General features: G+C 43.3%; 1 protein-coding gene across 1 annotated transcript in view; it reads left to right on the top strand.

Annotated features, from left to right (window-relative positions):
• Positions 1-26,220, top strand: part of TSEN54 (tRNA splicing endonuclease subunit 54) — a 74,442-nt gene that overhangs the window by 27,573 nt on the left and 20,649 nt on the right. The window contains exons 5-9 of the mRNA XM_073608175.1: positions 3,402-3,500; positions 3,622-3,674; positions 7,101-7,187; positions 22,705-23,321; positions 23,479-23,539. Coding sequence (XP_073464276.1) covers positions 3,402-3,500; positions 3,622-3,674; positions 7,101-7,187; positions 22,705-23,321; positions 23,479-23,539 — 917 coding nt within the window. The remainder of the gene's footprint in view (positions 1-3,401; positions 3,501-3,621; positions 3,675-7,100; positions 7,188-22,704; positions 23,322-23,478; positions 23,540-26,220) is intronic.

Raw genomic sequence — 26,220 nt, 5'->3', positions numbered from 1 at the left:
CAGCTTCTTTCTGAGATGACAGCCATGCAGACCAATTTGATGCAGTGTGCGGCGTATGGTCTGAGCACTGACAGGCTGACCCCCACCCCTTCAACCTCTGCAGCAATGCTGGCAGCACTCATACGTTTATTTCCCAAAGACAACCTCTGGATATGACGCTGAGCACCTGCACTCAACTTCTTTCGTCGACCATGGCGAGGCCTGTTCTGAGAGGAACTTATCCTGTTAAACCGCTGTATGGTCTTGACCACTGTGCTGCAGCTCAGTTTCAGGGTCTTGGCAATCTTCTTATAACCTAGGCCATCTTTATGTAGAGCAACAATAAGTTTTTTCAGATCCTCAGAGTTCTTTGCCATGAGGTGCCATGTTGAACTTCCAGTAACCAGGATGTGAGAGTGATGACATCAAATTTAACACACCTGCTCCCCATTCACACCTGAAACCTTGTAATAGTAACGAGTCACATGACACTGGGGAGGGAAAATGGCTAATTGGGCCCAATTTGGACATTTTCACTTAGGGATGTACTCACTTTTGTTGCCAGCGGTTTACACATTAATGGCTGTGTGTTGAGTTATTTTGAGGGGACAGCAAATTTACACTGTTATACAAGCTGTACACTCACTAATTTACATTGTAGCAAAGTGTAATTTTTTCAGTGTTGCCACATTAAGTGCCGCTTCACACGGGCGGCTTCAAAGTCACCCGACTCTCATCCGACTCTGAAGCCGCCCCGTACAGCACGACTTCAGCGCGGCTTGCAAAACGACTTCTGTATAGAAGTCAATGCAAGCTGCTCCGGATTCGCCCCAAAGTAGCACAGGAACCTTTAACCTTTTTCTAAGTCGAAGTGACTTGAGTCACTCCTATTAGAACGGTTCTATTACAATGCATGGAGCGCGACTTGTCAGATGGCTAAGTCACCTGACAGGTCGCCCCTGTGTGAACCGACACGAAAAGGTATAATAAAATATTTACAAAAATGTGAGGGGTGTACTCACTTTTCTGAGGGGGACTGACATACATGCCCCTATACATAAAAACAGTGGTGTGTATACACCATTTTATACAACACATTATTACTTAGACGTAGCTGACATGTTTTGCGGTATATACATCCACTTCTTCAGGGCTTGCTTTCTTTGTAGCTAACTCAAATCTGTATCTAAAGATAACATAGACAGACATGAATAATTCCATACATTATAGGTATCCGATTAACTATCCCTAGAGTGTGGAGATATATAAAAAAAAAGGGGGGGGGGGGTGGAAAGCAACAATGGGAACTCTTGTACCTTAAAACCATCCAGGGCATTCAGGTTAGGGGGAGACCAAGACATAAACCATATCATAGGTAAAAACCATATAACCAGTTAGACAGCATGCATAGACTGTGGATAGAATATATCCTTTCCTTAACCTCCCTGGCGGTATGATTATTTCGGATTTTAGGTGCTGAAAGCGGTACAATTATTTTGCATGGAAATTTGGCGTTTTATATTGTAGGCCTGTAATTCTTAACAATAACACACTTAAATCTGTCCAAACAAGAGTCTAGTAGATATCCCGGGTATGATAAAGTTTGAAACACAAAAACATAAATTATAATAAATATAAATAATTAAAATATATATATATAATAATAATAATAAAATTAATTTCCCCACGATTCACGATCGCTCAATTCTGCAAGTGTTCTAATTTACTATCGCTGTTTTCTAGCTGGTCTAAAGCCACTTTTGACGTAAAGGGACACTTTTTGGTTGCTATGGACAATCTCCAGTTTCCAGGCAGAAAGAACAGTATATATAATATAAAACTGCATGCAGGGCATAGGACAAAGCACTAGGGACAAAAGGGATGTGAAATAATTTCATACAGTACTGTAATCTGTAAGATTACAGTACTGTATGTGTTATGATTTTTACAATTTTTTTAATTTGCCGCCAGGCTCCGCCCCCGTCGCGACGCTCGCAGGGAACGGAGCCTGGCAAGGAGAGGCTTCGGAGGAGACAGAGACCACGGACACTGCGGGGGACATCGCAGGATCCTGGGGACAAGGTAAGTAACGCCGCACCAGGATCCTGAGATGCGATCCCGAGTGTGGCTCGGGGTTACCGCTAATGGGACTGAATTTTAACCCCGAGCCACACTCGGGAAAACCGCCAGGGAGTTTAAAAGAGAACAAGTAATACTAAATGTCCAAATAAAGATTCAAAACTAACACTTCTTATATATCACCAATTGGATATCATATGTTCCTGTAATACACGGTGAAAGCCAGCGAAAAATGTTTGTTTTGAATAATGAGCCTTACTTGACCAATGGGGTGAGCCCAGAACCCTGCGGACCATGCCCTATTATATTTGTGTGTACATGTATATACTCTCTAGGACAGATTTAATATTTAATCCTGAACAACCCATCTTGGATGTTTCCTGTACGAGTCCAACCCTTTATGGATTGGTGCCTGTCCTTTTGATATAAGGTTAGCTTTTACTGTGTTCTTGCACTAATATTTTCATTATGATGGCTTCTTGCTATTGTCTTCCGCCCATTTTTCGGTGGCTATTACTGTGTATTAGAGAAACATATGATGTCCAATTGGTGATATATAAAAGTGTTAGTTTTGAATCTTTATTTGGACATTTAGTATTACTTTTTCTCTTTTAAGGAAAGGATTTATTCTATTCACAGTCTATGCATGCTGTCTTCCTGGTTATATGGTTTTCACCTATGAACCTTCCCTCCCCTTCCTTTTTTTTTTTTTTTTTTTTTTTATATATATCTCCACACTCTAGGGATAGTGAATTGGATACCTATAATGTATGGAATTATTCATGTATGCCTATGTTATCTTTAAATACAGATTTGAGTTAGCTACAAAGAAAGCAAGCCCGGAAGAAGTGGATGTATATACCACGAAACATGTTGGCTATGTCTATGTAATATCTTTGTATAAAATATTGTATACACACCACTGTTTTTTATGTATGGGGCATGTATGTCAGTCCCCTTTGTTTTTTAATCTCAATGTTTCAACTGTCTTTTTCTATTTTTCAATAAACTATATAATATGAATATGTATGTTATCTGTCTGGAGTAGACCATTTAACGCCCAAATTATATATATATAATTTGTGTATGTATGTTATCCCAGAATGATCTTCAACATAGATTTCTGTTAGTCTATAGATCTAGGTTCTATGTTGGCATATATTTTTACTTTCTCATTTACCCAACTTAGGAAATTCTAGGGAACTACCAAGTTTAGGTTTTGGTAATACCAAGCAATGACATGTTTGCTTTTATTTGCTATGCCTCATTATAGATTATCATATATATATATATATATATATATATTTTTATATGTCAGTCACAGTGTTCTTTTCTCTGCTTAGGGCACAATCCAGCTGTTCTATAGGGATCTAGCACTGTCTGTCCAGGAGGCCTATGAGAAACTACTTTCAGCTGGTTCAGTCTCCTTGCCATACTACCAGGTACTAACTTGATCTCATTCTTTTTAAAAGGACTTCTCATTCTAGTCATTCATTTATAGAACCATAGAATCATTATTGACCCAGCTTTCATTTCATTGTCTGTTCATGGTTTGTTCTGCAGGTTTATAGCCATTTGAAGAGACTGGGCTACATTGTCACACGCTTTAACCCAAGGTAATGGTGCCATTTTAATTTAGTTTTATCTCTGGGTAACAAAATGTCTAACTACAAGGACAATTCTTGATCATACTGTTTTCCTCTCCCCCTGCAATTTATCAGAGCTTTGTAAATAACCGCAGTCTATGCTGACTATATACATTGTAATTATCCAATATAATCTGAGTACACACACTGGGCAAATAATCAAACTTCTTGCACCATTATAAGGTTGCATGTAACCATCAAAAGTTGCTTGTGCCACATCATCTAAGCAGATACACCTGTTTCAGGTCTATTTCAAAGTGAAATACAGAGGAAACTAGCACAGGTCTGCCCCTAATTAACCACTTCAGCCCCAGAAGATTTGGCTGCTCAATGACTGGGGCATTTTTTGCGATACGGCACCGCGACACTGACCATTGCGCGGTTCTGCAACATTGTACCCAAACAAAATTTACGTGCTTTTTTCCCCCCACAAATAGAGCTTTCTTTTGGTGGTATTTGATCTCTGCGGTTTTTATTTTTTGCGCTATAAACAAAAAAAAAAAAAAACAATTTTGAAAAAAAACACAATATTTTGTACTTTTTGCTACAATAACTATCCCCAATTTTTTTAAAAACCATTTTTATTTTTTTTTTTTACTAGTAATGGCGGTGATCTGCGATTTTTATCAGGACTGCGACATTATGGGGGACAGATTGGACACTTTTGACACATTTTTGGGACCATTGGCATTTATACAGCGATCAGTGCTATAAAAATGCACTGATTTCTGTGTAAATGTCACTGGCAGGGAAGGGGTTAACACTAGGGGGCTATCAAGGGGTTAACGGTGTTACCTAGGGAGTGATTCTAACTGTGGGGAGATGGGACTGCCTGGGTGAGGAGCCCCATAGTGGTCCAAAGGCGAACCGACGTACAGTTACATCGGTTTGCCCAGGAGAGACAACCTGCCACAGTATAACTGCGGCAGCTGGTCGGAAGGGGTTAACAAAGGGAATATGCCAGTTTTCAATATCAAAAACTACCTTAGATTCCCGCAAGGTGTGACCTTGTCATAGGGGATGTGAGCTGTCGGCAGACAGCTCACGTCCTCCACCCTGCATGTGCAGTGATTATACTACATGGGCAGAGCGTGAGCATGGTTAACACCCTCCTCCCCCCTCCATTCTAAGCTAAGTAGGGGGCAGGGGTGGCTGTGAGATCCGAGCACGTTACTCCAGGTTTCTGTTCTCTATGAATTGTGCTGTGCCTGTCTCAGCCACAGAACAGGGAACTAATTACTCCTAATTAACAAAGGGGCACTTCTAAATGTAGAAGAGGTGTCTGAGTTTGTACTTGTACAATGCTTTGTTAATTCCCCCAATTGTAGGTAAACCACAATAGTAATCAATAGTTGCAGCATTGAGCATTCTTTAGCAAATTGTGGATTCCTGTTACATTTTTCTGAGGTTTTCTATCTTGAATAGAGTCGAAAGCAGAAACTTTGAGTGAGTGGTGATTCCCCCTATCTTTTGTTAGGGAGATATTTACGAAAGGAAAATCCACTTTGCACTACAAGTGCACTTGGAAGTACAGTCGCTGTAAATCCGCGGGGGACATGCAAGATAAATTAAAAAAACAGCATTTTAGCTTGCACATGAATGGATGATAAAATCAGCAGAGCTTCCCCTCATTCGAGATCTACCCCTCAGATTTACAGAGATTGCACTTCCAAGTGCACTTGTAGTGCAAAGTGGATTTGCCTTTCGTAAATAACCCCCGTACTCTTTGACTTGCCTGGTCACCAATTCACTGGGGATGAAAGTGGTACCAGAACTGGGATAGAGGGGTAATCTTCCAATATTCTGGTGATTGCTGTTTAGGAGGGGATTTCTCTCACTTTGGAGAAATTTTCTCTCACTTCCTGTTGTGTCTACAGAATGTGTCTAAGAAATGAAGGGAAATTGCCTCGATGGAGCACAGATAGAAAAATAAACAATAAAACATGACAGGGACAGTGCCCTACTCTATCCAAAAGGAAAAGAAAAGGTTTGACTTTATTTTTACTTTAAAAATGGAAAGAAACAAGGGGGTCACATAACCAAGCTCATTCTTTTCATCTTGCTCTGCACTAGTATGAAGGGTAAGCCAGCACATCCCCACAGTAACGTCCACTCAATTGGCAGCATTGCTGATCAGTGTATTGTGACAGCAGAGTTCCCGCTGTCAAAATACAATAATACAGCATGGAGGGTTCCTCCATCCACCTCACTTATGTGGATGGGGAAATCTATTCAGAGTTTCGATCGGCCCACTAGCTGATTGAAAAAAAAAGATCCTCTAATAGCCAGCTTAAAGCGGAGCTCCAGCCCCCCCACCAAAAAATTAATTCAGCAGCTACGCTGACTTTTAATATTAGGACACTTACCTGTCCAGGGATCCAGTGATGTCAGCACCACAGCTGATTTTTCAATCGACTCTTGGGTGCCGCCGCTGCCATTCCGTGTAACGGTTCCCTACTGCGCATGCGCGCAGTGTGCTGCGCTTTGTGAATGGCCTGGCAGCGGGTCAAAGAGGAGGGGGCTGAACTTCTTAACTTCCGGTGGACCGCGCCGCAGTGAGGTCACCCGGAAGTGGTGACAGGTCAAAAACGGCAATCGCTCCCCCCGAAGGTGCCAAATGTGGCACTGGAGAGGGGGAGCAAGCAAACAAGCGGAGCTTCCCCTTTTGAGTGGAGCTTGACTTTAAGAACAAACAGGGCAGCACAACAAACTATAGTATACTGTTGCCTTCTGTTCCTGAGTTCAGGGATCCAGTTTGGGAGATTTACTAAAATTGGATCACTCAGAATATCGTGCAGCTGTGCATGGTAGCCAAGCAGCTTCTAACTTCAGCTTGTTCAATTGCCTTGGCAATACAACCTGGAAGCTGATTGGTTTATTTTCAGAGCTGTGCCAGATTTTGCATTCTCCAGTTTTATTTAGTAAATGCCTCCCAGTGTGTGGAAGGGCAGGCTCTGCAGTAATGAATTCTCATCCAGATGTAACTGACTGTATGGAAGTTGCGTGCACCACATAGGACACAGCAGTAGTGACTGACACTCCCTGATACCCAGGGGGTGTGTCTAAGACAGTCAGTGGGTCAGACTGCATCTGCTGACAGGAAGTTCACCTACTGCAATGCCCTTCAGTGAAAATTCAGAAGTACACAATGGGCAGGGGGAGAACAAAACAGCAGTGTTTTCCACTGAGCACCAAAGGCAGAAGTAAATTGTATAGATACCAGTAAAGCTGGAGTTCTCCTTTAACTTTAGGTACCAATTGATATTGGAAGCTGGTTAACCTTCAGCTGCACTGTGTGTTTTTTCTAGCATACAGTTATTTTTTTTTTGACATTTGCATTTTATATATATATTTCTTCTTCAGCTTTTTTATATGTGCTACTCTTATCTTTTGCAGTTCTGTAAAAACGCTATATGAGAGGCAGATAAACTTGGATAGCCATGTTGCACGCAGCCGTAAACGTAAAAGAAGCTCAAGTCCTTGGTAATTATCAGAGCTCTTGGATCTAATTACTGCAGTGAAATACACAAAGTATAAGATCTTATCTGTTCACCAGTTTGTTTGTTTATTTTTATAGGGATCAGGAATAGAAAAGGCAGTATTGAACGTAAAAGTCTGTGATATCAAGTCTATACACTGTATTATCCTGTCAGCAAAATATATCATTTATTTTATTTTTTTGGTGGGGGGTCTTGGGAGAGCAGGTGGAACACTTCTGAGTGCTTGTATATGTAGCTAATTAGATCATCATATGTGACAATTTGGTTTTGTAGTGGTTTCCTTGTCTGTGGTAACAAGGCTTGTAGCTTCTGATGAATAGATCCTCTGTTCACAGACTCCACCCTCTCATAGGAAATCCGTTTAGTAAACTCTGTTTTTCAAATGGGAGTTCAGGCCACCCTATAGAAGACAATGGGGTTTATTTACTTAAGGCAAATCCACTTTGCACTGCAAGTACACTTGGAAGTGCAGTCACTGTAGATCTGAGGGGGACATGCAAGGAAAATAGAAAACAGCATTTTAGCTTGCACATGATTGGATGATAAAATCAGCGGCGCTTCCACTCATTTCAGATCTTCCCCTCAGATCTACAGCGAGTGCACTTGCAGTGCAAAGTGGCTGTGCCTTTTAGTAAATAAACCCCCATGTTCTTTATTATAGCTATAAATGTAGCTTGTATTCAGGTGAATTCTGTTTTGCATTTATTATCAGTTGGAGATGCTTTTGCGATCATTTAGAATTCACTGACAGATGCATTTACCTGCAGTCAAGCTCCTTCAGACCTGCTTTTTGCCTGGTTCACATCTATGCAGTTTGCTTTTCATCCATTTCTGCAGTACTTTTTGCTGTGCATTTTTTTTTTAACCACTTGCAGGGTGGATTTGATTTAAATCAAGTCAATTTAAGTGACGATTTAAATCACTAGTAAAAAGGCTCGATTTAAATCATAATTTTTAAAGAGCAACGGTCATCTTTGTCCTTCAGCGGCTCCTCCTCTGACCTGCTGTTGACTCACCAACAGTCCCATTCACTATAATGGGTTGGCTGGTGATGCAGTAGTGACTGGCAGCAGTAGGTGAATGGATGCCCGCTAACAGGCGCTACCATGATGGATCTGAAATGACAGGTGCTCTTTAAATGTAAGGACTCATTCTTGATGGTAGTTAGAATGTTTAATATTTGCTAACAAAATGAAGGTTTCCTATTTAGAATAATAAGTTGTCAGGTTAGAAAAACTGCAATATCAGAACCGATTTAATCATACAGTTTGTAGTGTACATAGATTTGCAAAATAATGGGATGAAGGAATATTCCTGAACTTTGATTTATCTCATGGTTACTGTGAAATTGTTTGAATGCATCAATGCAGTGCATGTTATCTTCCCTTGCAGAACTTGGATTCATTGAATGATTTTACGAAGAATGTAAATATTACAGCCTCATGCTACATAACTGAGCTCCATTTCATGCTGAATAAACTTGATTATTATTGTATCTTTAGATAGATAGATTTTTACGCCAAAAGCATTTTTTTCAAATAAATTTGATAAAAATCAAAAAATACGATTTAACCACTTCCCTACCCATCCATAGTCATATGACGTCCACAGATGGGATCTCCCATCCTGGGTGGACGTCATATGACGTCCTGGGATTCCTGGCCATCTAGGGGGCGCACGCGCGCCCGCCGCGTTGCTCGGGACTCGGTGCGTGTGCCCGGCGGCCGCGATGTCCGCCGGGCACCCGCGATTGCCCGTTAACCGGGCCGGACCGTGAATCTGTGTGTGTAAACACACAGATCCACAGCCTGTCAGCTCTGAGGAGAGCGATCTGTGTTCCCAGAAGGGAGGAACACTGATCGGTCTCCTCCCCTTGAGCGTCCCCTCCCCCTTCAGTTAGAATCATTCCCTAGGAAACATATTAACCCCTCCCCGCCCCCTAGTGGTTAACCCCTTCACTGCCTGTCACATTTACACAGTAATCAATGCAATTTTATAGCATTGATCGCTGTATAAATGTGAATGGTCCCAAAAATGTGTCAAAAGTGTCTGATGTGTCCGCCATAATGTCGCAGTCATGAAAAAAAATCACGATCGCCGCTAAAAAAATGAATAAATATTTTTTTTTTAAAAATGCCATAAATCTATCCCGTATTTTGTAGACACTATAACTTTTGCGCAAACCAATCAATATACGCTTATTGCGATTTTTTTTTTTTACCAAAAATATGTAGAAGAAAACGTATCGGCCGAAACTGAGGAAAAAATTTGTTTTTAAAAAAAAAAATTGGGATATTTATTATAGCAAAAAGTAAAAAATATTGTGTTTTTTTCAAAATTGTCGCTCTTCTTTTGTTTATAGCGCAAAAAATAAAAACCGCAGAGGCGATCAAATACCACCAAAAGAAAGCTCTAAATTGCCCTGTATTGAACCGGTTAAATAAAAAAAATCTAATTTTTTTAAATTAAAAAAAAAAAAAATCATTGATTTTTTTTTTTTTTAATTTTATCCTCACGCTGACCACTCAAGATTTACCCCCGTTCATGACCAGGCCATTTTTTGCCTTTTGGCACTGCGTTATTTTAACAGATAACTGCGCTGTCATGCAACGCTGTACCCAAACAAAATTTGTATTATTTTTTCCCACAAATAGAGCTTTCTTTTGGTGGTATTTGTTGTTTTGCGCTATAAACAAAAAAATGGATCCAAAAATTTTGAAAAACAATATTTTTTACTTTCTGCTATAAAACATATCCAATTTCTTCATTAATTTAGACCAATATGTATTCTGCTACATATATTTGGTGAAATAAAAATCCCAAGAAGTATATATTGATTGGTTTACGCGAACGTTCTAGCGTCTACAAATTATGTTATATCTACTGGAATTTTTTTTTTTTTTTTACTAGTTATAGCGGGGTTGCAATAGTATGGTGTGCAGTCCGAAACTGACGCTTTGTGGGAACCAGTGACACGAATACAGTTTTCAGTGCTAAAAATATGCACTGTCACTGTGCTAATGACACTGGCTGGGAAGGGGTTAACATCTAGAGCGATTAAAGGGTTAAATGTGTGCCTAACCAGTGTTTGTGTGTACTGTGGGAGGTGCTTTTCGCTAAGGGATGTGCTGGTTTTTATTCCCCATTCTTTGCAGGGAAACAAATGCCACCACATCCCCACTGACAGGACAGAGCTGTGTCTTGCCTTTCTTCTCGCTGATTAGCGGGTGCCAACAGTCATTTATTTGCCGGCACCCATTAATCGGCTTGTGCTGTGTATAATCACAGCACAGCTAGCGCACGCGCCCCCTACCCGGGGGATAGTGGTTAAAGAGGAGATGTTTTCGTTAGATTAAAAAAAGCATCAAAAACGCACTACATGCGTTTCTGCAGGGTGTCCATTTGAAGTCTATTGAACCAAAAATGCACCATATTGCATTTAAAAAAAGTCCCTGACCCTTTTAAAAAAACGCAGCGGCTGAAAAACGCATAGATGTGAATGTGTCCCATAGAAAACTATGGTAAATGGACTGTAATGCGCTTCTGCAAAACGCATAGGTGTGAACCAGGCCTTGACCTCCATCTAACCTGCATCAATTTGCTTTAAGCAGCTTTTGCACTCTGATTAACTTGTGTAAGGAGGGAAGCAAATGTCGTGAACAACAGAGGTTTGTGACTTTTATACACTCACCGGCCACTTTATTAGGTACACCTGTTCAATTGTTTGGTAACACCAGTTGCTAATCAGTCAATCCCATGGCAGCAACTCAAAGCATTTAGGCATCTGGATGTGGTGAAGACGACTTGCTGAAGTTCAAACTGAGCATAAGAATGGGGAATAATGGGGGATTTAAGTGACTTTGAACGTGGCATGATTGTTGGTGCCAGATGGGCTGCTCTGAGTATTTCAAAAACTGCTGATATACTGGGATTTTCACACACAACCATCTCTAGGGTTTACAGAAAATGGTCTGAAAAAGAGAAAATATCCAGTGAGCGGCTGTTGTGTGGAGGAAAATGCCTTTTTGATGACATGGGTTCAGAGCAGAATGGTCAGACTGGTTCAAGATGATAGAAAGGCAACAGTAATGCAAATAACCACTCATTACAACCAAGCCTATCAGTGCCGCATATCGGTGCCCATCAGTTTTTTGTTTTTTTTTAAATTGTCTATCTTTTTTCGTTTATAGCGCAAAAATTAAAAACCGCAGAGGTGATCAAATACCACCAGAAGAAAGCTCTATTTGTGGGAAGAAAATTATAAAAATTTAGTTCGGGTACAGTGTTGCATGACCGTGCAATTGTCATTCACAGTGCAACAGCGCTGAAAGCTAAAAATTGTCCTGGGCAGGAAGGAGGGGGGGGAAGTGCCTGGTATGGAAGTGGATAAACGCCACGGCCTACTTGAGTATTGTTGCTGACCATGTCCTTTCCTTTATGACTACAGAGTACCCATCTTCTGATGGCTCCTTCCAGCAGGACAATGCACCATGTCACATCACAGCTCAAATCGCCTCACCACTGGTTTCTTTAACATGACAATGTGGTCACTGTACTCCGATGGCCTCCACATTCCCCAGATCTCAATCCAATAGAGCATCTTTGGGATGTGGTGGAATGGGAGATTTGTATCATGGATGTGCAGCCGACAAGTCTGCAGGAACTGCGTGATGCTATCATGTCAATATGGAGCAAAATCTCTGAGGAATGTTTCCAACATCTTGTTGAATCTTTTTCACGAAGAATTAAGGCAGTTATGAAGGCAAAAGGGGGTCCAACTCGCAAGGTGTACCTAATAAAGTGGCCGGTGAGTGTATATCCCCATTAAATCACAGTAACCAATCAGAGAGTGTCAATAAAACAAATTGTAATTAGCCAATGAAGTAGCAGGGGCACGCTGGTAAAGTCATCCCTGTGCTATCCTTTTCCTCTCCGTGCAAGATAAATACAGAAAGCTAATATACAGGCACATTCAAGTGCTATTTCTATTTCTAATTATTTTAAGGAATCATGAAATAGCAGCTTTACATCTACTTAAATTTGAGGTTTCAAAATGTGCAAAAATGTATGTATGTGTGTGTAGTGCAGTCATAAAGTTTTCAGATCCACTTCACTTTTTTGTGTTTTGTTATGTTGCAGCCTGATACAATTGTTTAAATTAATTTTTCTTTATCATACATCACGGGACATGGAGCAGCCATAACTAACTGGGTTATACGCCACCTATAGATGAATGGACACTGGCAAACCAAACAAAAAGACAGGATTCCTCCACTATATAACCCCTCCTACACAGGAAGTACCTCAGTGTTTTGGCGTTTCGGGCAGCTCGCTTGGCTCTAAGCTTATGGACTCCCAGGCTATAGGGATGTCCTGTGAGAGTCCAGTTGGACAATGCCACGGCTATGGCATATATCAATCACCAGGGGGCCACCAGGAGTCAGACAGCCCAGAAGGAAGTATATCGAATTCTGACTTGGACAGAAAGATTTATTCCATCCCTATCGGCGGTGTTTATCCCAGGAGTGGAGAATTTTCAGGCGGACTTTCTGAGTCGCCAGCAGATGTTACCAGGAGAGTGGTCCCTAAATCCCGAGATCTTTGCATCAATCTGCCGCTGATGGGGGGTTCTGGATGTAGACCTGCTGGCATCCAGGTTCAACAGGAAACTAGACAGTTTTGTTCTCCAGAACCAGGGACCAACTGTCATTAGGGGCAGATGCCCTGATAATTCCGTGAGATCAGTTTTCCCAGATATACGCCTTCCCCCCAATCCGGCTGTTGCCAAGGCTACTACGCAGGATCCAGTTAGAGAGAAAGCCGGTAATCCTAGTAGCTCCGGCCTGGCCCAGAAGGACTTGGTACGCACAGATTGTAAGACTGGCGGTGGGAAACCCCTGGTTTCTTCCACGCCGTCCGGATCTGCTCTCACAGGGTCCAATATTCCACCCTGCTTTACGGTCTCTAAGTTTAACGGCTTGGCTATTGAAACCAGGATCTTAAGGGACCGGGTCATTTCTGGGTCAGTATTATCTACCATGTTGAATGCTAGAAAGCTAGTTTCCAGAAATATCTACTATAGGGTCTGGAGATACTATATTGCCTGGCGTGAGGCCAGGAGTTGGCACCCCCATAGATATGTCATCGGGAGAGTTTTGGCTTTTCTGCAAAAAGGGGTGGATATGAATCTGGCCTTAAAACAATTAAGGGTCAAATCTTGGCCTTAGCAGTCTTTTTTTCAGAGGCCTATTGTTTCTCACTTCTTAGTACGAACGTTCGTACAGGGGATGGTTCGGGTGCTTCCACCAGTCAGGCCGCCTCTGTGCCCTTGGAACTTAAATTTAGTACTGGGGGTTTTACAGAGGCAGCCCTTTGAAGCCTGTCCGGCAGATTCCTTTAGTCCTCTTGAGAAGAAAATTAGTTTTCGTGGTGGCAGTGACGTCCGGCAGGAGGGTGTCAGAGTTGGCGGCTCTGTCCTGTAAAGAACCTTATTTGATTTTGCACCAGGATAGGGCGATTTTGCGACCAAAACCAGAATTTTTGCCCAAGGTAGTGTCCAGATTTCATTTAAATCAGGATATTTTCTTTATCGTACATCACGGGACACAGAGCACCATAATAATGACTATGTGGGTTATACGCTTACCTTTAGGTGATTGGACACTGGCAACCAATAGTAAGACGGTTCCTCCCATATAACCCCTCCTATACCAGAAGTACCTCAGTTTTTCTGCCAGTGTCTTGAAGGTGATGGTCGTGGCTGTTGAAGCTCTTCAAATTTCTTCAAAGAATGTCCCACTGAGGACGTTATAATCGGATCCATTCGGATGGCTTAACAAAGCTAAAGTGGATGGTACCCGAACCTCAGTTCAAGAACGAGGTATTGCTTGTAATGTGTCCTATATAGGCGCTGGACTCTTGTTAAGTTGGTATTCCTGGTCAATCTTGCCCAAGGTAAACCAGAAAGGGTGCTTTACAGGTCCAGGGGTGTGGACCCCAATACATGGGGGACCCGGTCCCTGAAGGTCCTTAGAGGTGCTACCCGCCGTGATGGGGGAAGATTGGGCCTGGTAAGACAGGCCCTGCTGCTTGGGATGGTGAGTACTCCCTTTTGGGATTTATATATATATATATATATATATATATATATATATATATATATATATATATATATATATGTGTATGTGTGTGTGTATATATATATATATATATATATATATATATATATATATATATATATGTGTATATATATATAATGTATTTCCCTTTGAAACTAATGGCTGGTTTGGCGCGCATTTTGTTCTTTTAATACTGGTGTGCGTGCCGCCGGCGTGTGTGTGCGCCGCTGCTGTGCGCACTGCAGATGCGCCACGTGTGTCAGGACGGCGCATGCGCCGTGTGGTGGGCGTGCCGCCGGTCGCTGATGCGCCCGCTCACTCTCAAGCTAAGGCTTATAGGCATGGAGCTCCTGGCGTGCGCGTGGACAACACAGAGCGATAGTTGGGCACGTGAGTCTGGTGGTCTTGGACACAGTGGTGATAGGTTAAAGGCTGGTTATAGTTGTGGGGAGTACTTCTTTTCTTCCTTGTGTGTAGGCAATGTCTTCCAGAAAAAGAGGTATAGGGAACAAGGCAAGCACAGGGGTAAGAGTACCTCCTTTAAAAACAGGAGACCAACCCCATGCTGATGCAGCCTCAGTTTCTCCTGAAAGACCTGCGGCATCTGGCCTGGCTGAGCCATTGCATTTGTCAGGCATAGTGGCCACTACCAATATACCTGCCTCGGCTTATGTTACAAAGGAGGATTTGGCATCTGCCTTAGCAGGCCCTGAGGGCAAAATAGCTGGCATGATTGCCTCTGTAACACAGGGGGGGGGGGGGGCGTAATAGATCTCCCTCCCCTGAGCCTGGGCCAAGTGGAGAGTCACTAGAGCGCCAGGACTCTTATAGCCAGATGGGTCCAGGTGATCTGGAACCAGAATGGGCAGAGGATTTGGAAGAGGTGGTCATGAAGGACCGAGAGGAAGGAGAGGCTGAAGGATCCTCGGCTGAGGACTCTGGCTCTGAAGAGCCAATTTTAGCCTCCCATTCCCAAAAATTGTTTATCCAGTCTCTAATTGAGATGGTACGAATTGGGTTTAAGTTACCCCGGTTCAGGAGTCTGCACTCTCCTGTTCTACTTTGGGATCTTTGCGACCTCAGCAAGTTTCCCAAGCGTTCCCTTTGCATCCGTTACTGGAGCAGGTGGTTTACGCGGACTGGGAGCACCCTGACAGGATTTACTTACCTCCAAAAAGGTTTTCTATCTTATATCCTATGGAGGAAAAGTTCAGGAAGAAATGGAGCACACCGTTGGTGGACGCTGCCATATCTTCTGTAAACAAAAGTTTGACCTGTTCAGTGGATATGCCCAGGTATTCAAGGATCCGGCTGATAAAAAGCTAGAGTCCTTATTAAAGGCCTCCTTTTCGGTGGCTGGTGCAGCAGTTCAGCCAGCAGTTGCAGCTATTGGGATTTGCCAATCCCTAAAGGATCGCTTTAAAAGGTTGGTAAGGAACATTCCTTGCCAGGAGGAATCCGCCGAGGAGTTATCGGAGATTCCTCATGCCTTATGTTTTGCAGTAGACGCATTGAAAGACTCAATCCAACAGATGTCTCGTTTTGCGTTACTGTCGATTCATATGCGCAGAGTCTTGTGGCTAAAGAACTGGTCTGCTGAGACGCCATGTAAAAGGCTACTCGCAGCTTTTCCATTCCATGGAGAGCACTTGTTTGGCGAGGATCTGGATAAATATATCCAAAAGATCTCTGGAGGAAAGAGTGCCCTGCTCCCTATTAAAAAGAAAGGGAAGCAACCCTCTTATAAAATTCCTAATGCTCCAGGACCTGGTGCTTCTTCCCTTAAGTGGTATCGACGGCCTCAGCCGTCTGGGTTTAAAAGACCCCAGGGTCAGAAGAAACCCTGGACCCAAAAGACACCCAAGCCCAACTCCAAGTCTACCTTGTGAAGGGGCGCCCCTGCTCTCACGGGTGGGGGGCAGGCTTCGGCTGTTTGGGGAGGCCTGGGAAGAACTGGTTCAAGACAGATGGGTCATTTCCACTGTAAGATACGGTTACAGAATAGAGTTCCGGGAGATCCCCCCGAATCGGTTTCTGTGCTCAAGGGTTCCGTCGGATCCAGAGAAAAGAAGATGGCTATTCCTAGCTTTAAACCATCTGTTGATGCAGGGAGTAATTGTAAAGGTTCCGCACAAGGAAAGATTCAAGGGGTTTTACTCAAACCTATTTACCGTGCCGAAACCAAATGGGGAAGTAAGGCCCATTTTGGACCTCAAGGCTCTCAACTTCTTTGTAGACGTCCGATCCTACCGCATGGAGTCGGTTCGTTCAATAATAAAATCCCTGAGAAAAGGAGACTATTTAGCGTCCATAGATATCAAGGACGCGTACCTTCATGTGCCCATCTTCGGTCCACATCAAAGGTTCTTACGCTTCGCTGTAGAGGCCGGTCATTTCCAATTTGTGGCACTACCTTTCGGTCTGGCCACGGCCCCCAGGGTTTTCACAAAGATTCTGGCCCCGGTGTTGGCTTCCCTAAGGTCTCAGAAAATCTCCGTAGTAGGATATTTGGACGATCTTCTTCTAAGGGAATGCTCTCGCCCCATACTGGTTCAAAACGTGTCAAGAACAGTACAGGTTTTACAACGCCTAGTTTGGATGCTAAATATGGACAAGTCAGCTCTCTGTCCTACCCAAGCCTTGGTGTATCTGGGTCTTGTCTTGGACACCGCCCAAGAAAAGGTGTTTCTTCCTCCCTTAAAGGTTGCCTCCATAGTGGAACTTGTACAGAAGGTGAAAAAAGAACTAACACCTTCTGTTCGGCTGTGCATGAGGTTACTGGGCAAGATGGTGTCATCCTTCAGCGCAGTACCATATGCACAGTTCCACTCCAGATTATTCCAGAGCAGTATTCTAAAAGCCTGGGACAAGTCAGCTCGAACCCTGGATCAGCCTATGGTTCTATCTCCACAGGTTCTATGGAACCTCTCTTGGTGGTTAAGAACCAGCAACTTGGAAAGAGGGAAATCTTTCCCACCGGTGGCCTGGAAGGTCGTAACCACGGACGCCAGTCTCCTTGGTTGGGGAGTAGTCCTAGAGGACGCGTCTGTTCAGAGAAAATGGTCCCAGACAGAAAGGACCCTGCCCATTAATCTATTGGAGATTCGGGCAGCTCGTCTGGCTCTGCGATTCTGGACAGCCAGGTTGCGGGGTCTTCCTGTCAGAATCCATTCCGACAACTCCACGGTAGTGGCATATATCAACCACGAGGGAGGTACCAGGAGTCGGGCAGCCCAAAGAGAAGTAGATCATATATTGACTTGGGCAGAAAAACGTGCCATTTCTGTCGGCAGTGTTTATTCCGGGGGTAGACAATTGGTAGGCGGATTTACTAAGTCGCCAGAAATTGTTACCAGGGGAATGGTTCCTGCATCCCGAGGTTTTTCTACAGATCTGCCAATACTGGGGGATCCCAGATGTGGATCTGCTGGCATCCAGATTCAATGCCAAGCTGGACAGCTTTGTATCCAGGACCAAGGATCCGCTTGCTGTCGGAATAGACGCATTAGTAGTTCCTTGGGATTAGTATTCTCTGATATATGCCTTTCCTCCGATCCAAATTCTGCTGCACTTACTACGCAGAATACAGGAGGAACGAAAGCCAGTGATCTTCGTGGCTCCAGCGTGGCCCAGGAGATCATGGTACTCGGACATTGTGAAGTTGGCAGTAGGGGACCCATTGGTCCTTCCTTGCCGTCCAGACCTGTTGTCTCAAGGGCCCATATTTCATCCTTCTTTACGGTTGCTGAATTTGATGGCCTGGCTATTGAGACCAGACTATTGAAAGACTGTGGTATTATGGGTTCAGTCTTGTCTACTTTGATAAACGCTAGAAAGTCAGTTTCTAGAGCTATCTATTATAGAGTCTGGAAGTCATACATTTCTTGGTGTGAGGAAAGAAAATGGAAGCCTCATAGGTATACGATTGGAAGAGTTCTCGCCTTTCTTCAAGCAGGAGTAGACTTACAGCTCGCTTTAGGGACAATTAAGGGACAGATTTCGGCCTTATCGTTTTTTTTCCAAAGACCAATTGCATCCCATTCTTTGGTGTGAACCTTTGTCAAGGGAGTAGCACACCTGAGGCCGCCGCTTAAACCACCTTTATGTCCCTGGGACCTAAATTTGGTACTGTCAGCCTTACAGAGTCAGCCCTTTGAACCTATTAGGCATGTTCCTTTTGTCCTATTGACCAGAAAATTAGTTTTTTTGGTGGTTATAACATCGGCTAGAAGGGTGTCAGAGTTGGCCGCCCTTTTTTGCAAGGAACCTTTTATGATTCTTCATCAGGACAGAGTGGTCATGTGCCCTCGCCCAGATTTTCTACCGAAGGTGGTTTCCAAATTTCATTTGAATCAGGATATCATTTTACCTTCCTTTTTTCCAAGCCTAAGACTAGGGAGGAAAGGTCGCTTCACTCACTGGATGTGGTGAGGGTGATAAAAGTTTACTTGGAAATGTCAGCTCCTTTTCTGAAGGCTGACTGTTTTTTTGTCTTGCCTGAGGGTCCTAAAAAAGGACAGCCGGCAACAAGTTCATCTATATCCAGGTGGATTTGTCAGACTATTATTCAGGCGTATGGATTAAAGCGCAGGGTTCCACCCCGGGATTTAAAAGCATACTCCACTAGAGGGATTAGTGCATCATGGGCAGTACGCCAACAGGTGTCTATGGCTCAGGTTTGCAAAGCGGCCGCTTGGTGTTCAGTTCATACGTTCACCAGGTTTTTCCAGGTGGATGTGAGATCTCAAAAAGAGGCTGTTTTTGGCCACAGCGTGTTGCAGGCAGCTTTATAGTCTCAGGCCCGTTGGGCTTAGGGATAATGTGTCGTCCCCCCCCCCCCCCCCCCCCTCAGGTGCATTGCTTTAGGACATCCCACATAGTCATTATTATGGTGCTCTGTGTCCCGTGATGTACGATAAAGAAAAACGGATTTTTAAAACAGCTTACCTGTAAAATCCTTTTCTTGGAGTACATCACGGGACACAGAGGTCCCTCCCCTCTTTCTGGGATCGTCATTGCTTGCTACAAAACTGAGGTACTTCCAGTATAGGAGGGGTTATATGGGAGGAACCGTCTTACTATTGGTTGCCAGTGTCCAATCACCTTAAAGGTAAGCGTATAACCCACATAGTCATTATTATGGTGCTCTGTGTCCTGTGATGTACTCCAAGAAAAGGATTTTACAGGTATGCTGCTTTAAAAATGTGTTTATTCTACCTTCCTTTTTTCCAAATCCACAGTCTACAGAGGAGAGATTAGATTTCACTCTTTTGACATAGTACGGGCTATCAGAGTTTATCTGAGAATGTCAGCTCAGATGCGGAAGCCTGATGTTCTGTTTATATTGCTAGAAGGTCCCAAGATGTGACAGACAGCATCTAAATCAACTATTTCTCAGTGGATCCGCCAAGTGATTGTTTGGGCGTATGGTTTAAGGGGTAAGGCTCCGCCTTTTCCAGTAAAAGCACTTGCTACCAGAAGAGTGAGTGCTTCATGGGCAGTTCGTCATCAAGCATCGATGGCTCAGATTTGCAAGGCTGCTACTTGGTCTTCGGTACAAACATTCACTAGGTTTTATAAGTGGATGTTAGGACTCAGGAGGATATTGCATTTGGACGCAGTGTACTGCAGGCAGCAATATAGATCTTGTTCTGATGGTGTTTCTTTGGTCATAATGGGTTCCCTCCCCTCAAAGAGCATTGCTTGGGGATATCCCAGTTAGTTATGGCTGCTCTGTGTCCCGTGATGTACGATAAAGAAATTAGGATTTTTACTACAGCTTACCTGTAAAATCCTTTTCTTGGAGTACATCACAGGACACAGAGATCCCTCACCTCTTGTCTGGGAAGTTAAGTTTAGGAGCTTTGGCAAAAAACGCCAAAAGCTCCTAAACTGAAATAGCTGTAGTGTACATCTTGGTTTTATCAGACCAGAGAATCTTGTTTTCAGCAGTCTGAGAGTCCTTCCGGTGCTTTAAAGTGGTTCTAAACCCTTATGCAGCGTACACACGGTCTGACTTTTCGACCGGACTGGTCCAGCAGACAATCTGATCGTGTGTGGGCTTCAGCGGACCTTCAGCTGACTTTTCCAGTCGAAAATCTGACAGACTTTAGATTTGGAACATGCTTCAAATCTTTACGTCGTAACTCCGCCGGACCCAAAAATCCGCTCGTCTGTATGCTAGTCCGACAGACAAAAACCGACGCTAGGGCTGCTATTGGCTACTGGCTATCAACTTCCTTATTTTAGCCCGGTGTACGTCATCACGTACGAATCCGTCAGACTTTGGTGTGATCGTGTGTAGGCAAGTCCGTTCAGTAAAAAGTCAGTCGGAAAGTCCGTCGGACCAGTCCAGTCGAAAAACTCCGACCGTGTGTACGCGGCTTTACACACCACTTTTCCCTACAGGTAAGCCTATAATAAGGCTTACCTGTAGGTACTGGAAATATCTCCTAAACCTGCATGGTCTAGGAGATATTTACCATATACGCTTGCGCTGACCTCATCGGTGCATGAGCACCGAAGAAAGGGCACGATAGTGCCATTTCTAAAGGGCCCGTGCCGTTGGCTCCCGCGACTCTGTCCAATCACAGAGCCGGAGTCCATGGCCCTGGAAGGAAGAGGGGTGAAGATGGTCGTGGCCACCAGCGGGGACATCGCGGGCTTCGTTTGGAGGCAAGTGCGATGCATACTAGCCCATTATGCTTTTACTTTGTAGGGTTTACTTCCTCTTTAATGTCTTTTGTGCTGAGGAGAGGCTTCCGTCTAGCCACTCTGCCATAAAGCTCAGATTAGTAGACGGCTGCAGTGATGGTTGTCCTTCTGGAACTTTGTCCCATCTCCACACAGGGTCTCCGGAGCTCAGTCAAGAGTGACCATTAGGTTCTTGGTCACCTCTCTTACTAAGGCCCTTCTCCCCCGATTGGCTTGGCGACCAGCTCTTGAAATAGTCCTGGTTGTGCCAAACTTCTTCCATTTGAGAATTATGGAGGCCACTCTACTCTTAGGAACCTTCAGTGCAGCAGACATCAGATCTGTGCCTTGCAATAATCCTGCGTCTGAGCACTGCAGGCAGTTCTTTTGGCCTCATGGCTTTTGCTCTCTATGTATTGTCAGCTGTGAAGACTTTTTTAGAGAGGTGTGTGCCTTTCCAAATCACGTCCAATCAATTTACCACAGGTTGACTCCAATCAAGGTGTAGAAAAACCTCAGCAATAATCAAGAGAAATGGGAGGGAAATTTTTCATGTTTTATTGCATAGGATCTGAATACTTATACCAATGTGATATTTCAGGCTACTTTCACACTGGGGCGATGAGGTCGTCGGCGGTAAAATACAGGGCTGCTGTTAGAAATCACAGGGCCCCATACAGCCTATCTGACAGGGCCCCCTGCCTTCACCAGAAGTGACTGAGGACATAGATTTATCAGTCCCTTTCTTTGCAGCCTCAGTTGCAAAGATGAATGAATTGTAAGCGCTCTGAAGCTTCTTGCTTATTCATGAACTGAACACGGTTTACTATGCTTCAGTGATGAATGAACACAGGAGTGATTGGTACTGATCACCCACTGTGTTCATTCAGGAAAGGAATGCGTGTGTTCATTCATAAAAAAAGTGCGTATCTGCCGTGCTGGATTTGAATCCGGCGAGAGACCCACATTGTGCATTTAGGTGATTTATATCATACTTCAAATGATTGTAAAGTCTCATGTTTTTTTGTTGTTTTTTTTATAACAAATATGTCATACATACCTCCTCTGTGCAGTTGGTTTTGCACAGGGCAGACTGGATCCTCCTCTTCTTGGGTCCCTTTTTGCTGCTCCTGGCCCCTCCCTCCTGTTGAGTACCCCCCCAGCAAGCAGCTTTCTATGGGATCACGCAGGCAGAGCTGCAACTGTGCACAAAGCTGCTGTTTGGCCCGCCCCCTCTCTCCCCTGATTGGGTAACTGACTTTGATTGACACGGGAGCCACTGGCATCACTGTTGTGTCTCAGCCAATCAGGAGGGAGAGTCCTGGATGGGCGAGGGATTTGTGGACATCGCTGGACATAGAGGGGGCTCAGGTAAGTATTAGGGGGTGCTGCTGTGGGTGCTACACACAGATGACTTTTTTTTCCTAATTCATAGAATGCATTAAGATAAAAACCCTCTGCCTTTACAACTCCTTTCATACATTCAGAAAGAAAAAAAAACATGCAGAATTAAGTTAGAGGGTGCTTTAATATTTACCCAGAAACTAGCTTTAGATTTTGGTTTTAGGAACATAGTGGCTTAAAATGGATCTTGTGTGTTTTTCATATGTTTTTTTATGTTGTATCTAGTATTGGGTTTCTTTAAAATAAAATATGAAAATTACAATCGAGTACTGTTGCGTTTTGCAGTTTAGGATCAAAGCCTGAAACTTCAATAAACACTGGCAAAGAACAAATCAATGTGATTGTTGCTAGTAGCTTCTGCCCTGATGAAGAGAATACACAATCTTCCACAGTGCCCTTACATCAGAGTAGTCAACAAGCCATTGGAGAAATAGACAGCCACCATTCAGATACCCATGTAAAATCTCCATGTAAGACTTCTCAACCTGACCTAGAAGCATGCAAATCAGGATCAACATTCCCAACCAGTTCTCAATGGGACTTTGCCAAACTTTGTTTTCCAAATTGTGCCCCTGATCAACCCTGTGTTAAGCTTCGAGACCCAGAGCCGACTCTGATACCAGAGAACGTGTCCGGGCGTCCCGTGGACATATCATGTTGGTTAGGGAAGCTGAACTTGCGTAGGGAGAAGGCATCTCGAAGAGAGCAAGAACAATGGGACTGGGAGCGCAAGTATAAAATCAGTATCAATGCTGACCCTAAAGTAAAGAAATGCACCAACTGGAAGGAATACAAGGCGCTCCTGCAGGAGAAGGCATGTCAGCAGGACCAAGATAGACCTCCACATCTCTGGAAGAGTACTATTCAACCATTCCTGATGCCTGGATCTATTAAATCTACAGGTGATGATGTTGCATGTACTTCTATTTTTACAATTACTTTTAAGTCTCCTTGTATTACATTACATTACATTTGTATATTTTTTTGTCTTGTCATTTTATCCCTGTGGTTTCATATTCATGGGATTTTAGTTTTTAATGTCTATATTTCTGTATCCAGCTTCTGTTTTGGAAAAGATCACAGTAATGAGCCAGTCTACTATGCTGGATGATACTAAGAGGTAAGTACTGAGTACCTGTGGTTTTCTCTTGCTACATGGGTGAAATACAACTTATTACAAGATATATATATACATTGAGATATATATATATATATATATATATATATATATATATATATATATATATATATATATATAATTATTTATCTATTTAATCTATACTATCCTATATATATAGTACTAAAAGGCATTCTGGCAATCGCAGCTTCTCGTTTCACTGCTGGAGGATTTGCCCCCCAGATGTAAATTTAGCAGAACAGAGCAAAGCTCTACATGAGAAATCCCACCCCTACCACACACTTGGATCTCTTCCCAGTATCCAGTTTCCAGCACACACTATGCCCACTCCCCAGTGATATCTGATCTCCAGCACCCACAATTCACTTCTCAATGTCTATGCAACAAGTTATATTTGCATACAGCTCACTTCACCAGTGAGACCTGCGTTTCAACACAACTCACTTTCCATTATCTGTGGGCTGAGCCGCTGCTGTGTCCATTCAGCCCTGCCCCCTCTTTCTCCTCATTGGCTCACCGACTTTGACAGCAGCGGGAGCCAATGGCATGTGTCTCAGCCAATCAGGAGGGAGAGACCGAGACAGCCGAGTCTCTCACGCAACATCGCTGGATCGAGATGGGGCTCAGGTAAGTATTAGAGGAACTGAGGGTGGCTGCTGCACACAGAAGGTTTTTTATCTTAAAGAGAAAGTAAAATTTCTCTGCTGACATTTACCTATAGGTAAGCCTTTAATGAGGCTTGCCTATAGGTAGTGAAAATATCTCCTAAATGTGCTCTGTTTAGGAGATATTTACATTACCTGTAGCTAGTGACTTCACTGGCGCATGCCACGGGGTGCCGTTACTTCCAAACCCTGTGCCGTGAACGGTCCGTGATGTCATTGCGACTCCGGCCAATCACAGTACCGGAGCCCACAAACCCAGAAAAAACGAAGCTGCAACAGCTTCGCTCTATGGTAAGTGTTTCATAATGAGCTAGTATGCGATTTCTTTTTTTTCAGAGTTTACAACCTCTTTAATGCACAGAATGCATTAACCACTTACGGACCGCCCGCCGGTATTACACGGCGGCTCTTTGAAGTGGAATACCGTTGTTATGGCAGCAGCTAGCTTCCATATCCACTTCTTAAGCGGGCGGTCTGCTTTCAGATAAAAGTGGTCTCAACGGCAGATTCGCAGCAAGATAACCTTTATCGGTGGTGGGAGAGGGGCCCCCCCTCCTGCAGCTCTCCGGTGCCCTCAGCCGCTTACCGGAGCCATCGGCGGAGGCGTTCGGGTCCTGTCCCCTGCTTGGCATGGACCTGAGTGACGGGAAGATGGCCCCCGCTTGGCTCCATACCATTGCAGGGCGGAAGCAACGTCAAAACATCACTTCCGCCCATAGCACTTAAAGGGATAATTTTTTTTTATTATTTTAGTGTAAATATGAGATCTAAGTTCTTTTTGACCCCAGATCTCATATTTAAGAGGTTCTGTCATGCGTTTTTCTATTACAAGGGATGTTTGCATTCCTTGTAATAGAAATAAAAGTGACACTTTTTTTTTTTTTTAAAGAACAGTGTAAAAATAAAAAGTTAAATAAGAAAAAAAAAAAACAATTATTTAAAGCACCCCGTCCCACCGAGCTCATGCACAAAAGCAAACGCATACATGAATAGCGCCTGCATATGAAAACTGTGTTCAAACCACACATGTGAGGTATCGCCGGGATCATTAGAGAGATAGCAATAATTCTAGCCCTAGACCTCCTCTGTAACTCAAAATATGCAACCTGTAGAATTTTTTAACCATCGCTTATGGAGATTTTTAAGGGTAAAAGTCTGTTGCCATTCCACGAGCAGGTGTAATTTTGAAGCGTGACATGTTGGGTATCAATTTACTTGGCGTAACATCCATTCACAATCTAAAAAAAATTGGGCTAACTTTACTGTTGACTTATTTTTTTAATTCAAAAAAGTGTTTTTTTTTTTTTAAAGTGCGCTTGTAAGACAGCTGTGCAAATACGGTGTGACAGAAAGTATTGCAACAACCGCCATTTTATTCTCTAGGGTGTTAAAAAAAAAAAAAAGTGTGTGTATATATATATATATATATATATATATATATATATATATATATATATATATATATATATTAGTGTTTGAGGGTTCTAAGTAATTTTCTAGCAAAAAAAAATGATTTTAACTTGTAAACACAAAGTCTGAAAAATAGGCCAGGTCCATAAAGTGATTGTAAAGTCTCTTTTTTTTTTTTTTTTTTTTTTTTTAAATAACAGACATGTTATACTTGCCTGCTGTTGCAGTGGATTTGCACAGAGCAACCCAGATCCTCCTCTTCTCGGGTCCCTCTTTTGTGATCTTGGCCCCTCCCTTCTGTTCAGTGCCCCCACAGCAAGCAGCTTGCTATGGGGCACCTGAGCTGAGTTACAGCTCTGTGTGTCCATTCAGACATGGAGTCCCGACATGGCGCCTCCCCCTCTCTTCCTTGATTGGCTAGCTGACTTTGACAGCAGCGACAGCCAATGGTGCCGCTGCTGTGTCTCAGCCAATCAGGAGGGAGAATCTCGGACGGCTGACACACTCGTTGACAGAGAGGGACCTCAGGTAAGTATTTAGGGGGCTGAGGGGCTCTGCTGCACACAGAAGGATTTTTATCTTAATGCA

This window comes from Aquarana catesbeiana, linkage group LG12 (genome assembly GCF_042186555.1).
Source record: "Aquarana catesbeiana isolate 2022-GZ linkage group LG12, ASM4218655v1, whole genome shotgun sequence".
NCBI classification, from domain to species: Eukaryota; Metazoa; Chordata; class Amphibia; order Anura; family Ranidae; genus Aquarana; species Aquarana catesbeiana.
This window is presented reverse-complemented; position numbering and strand designations above follow the sequence as displayed.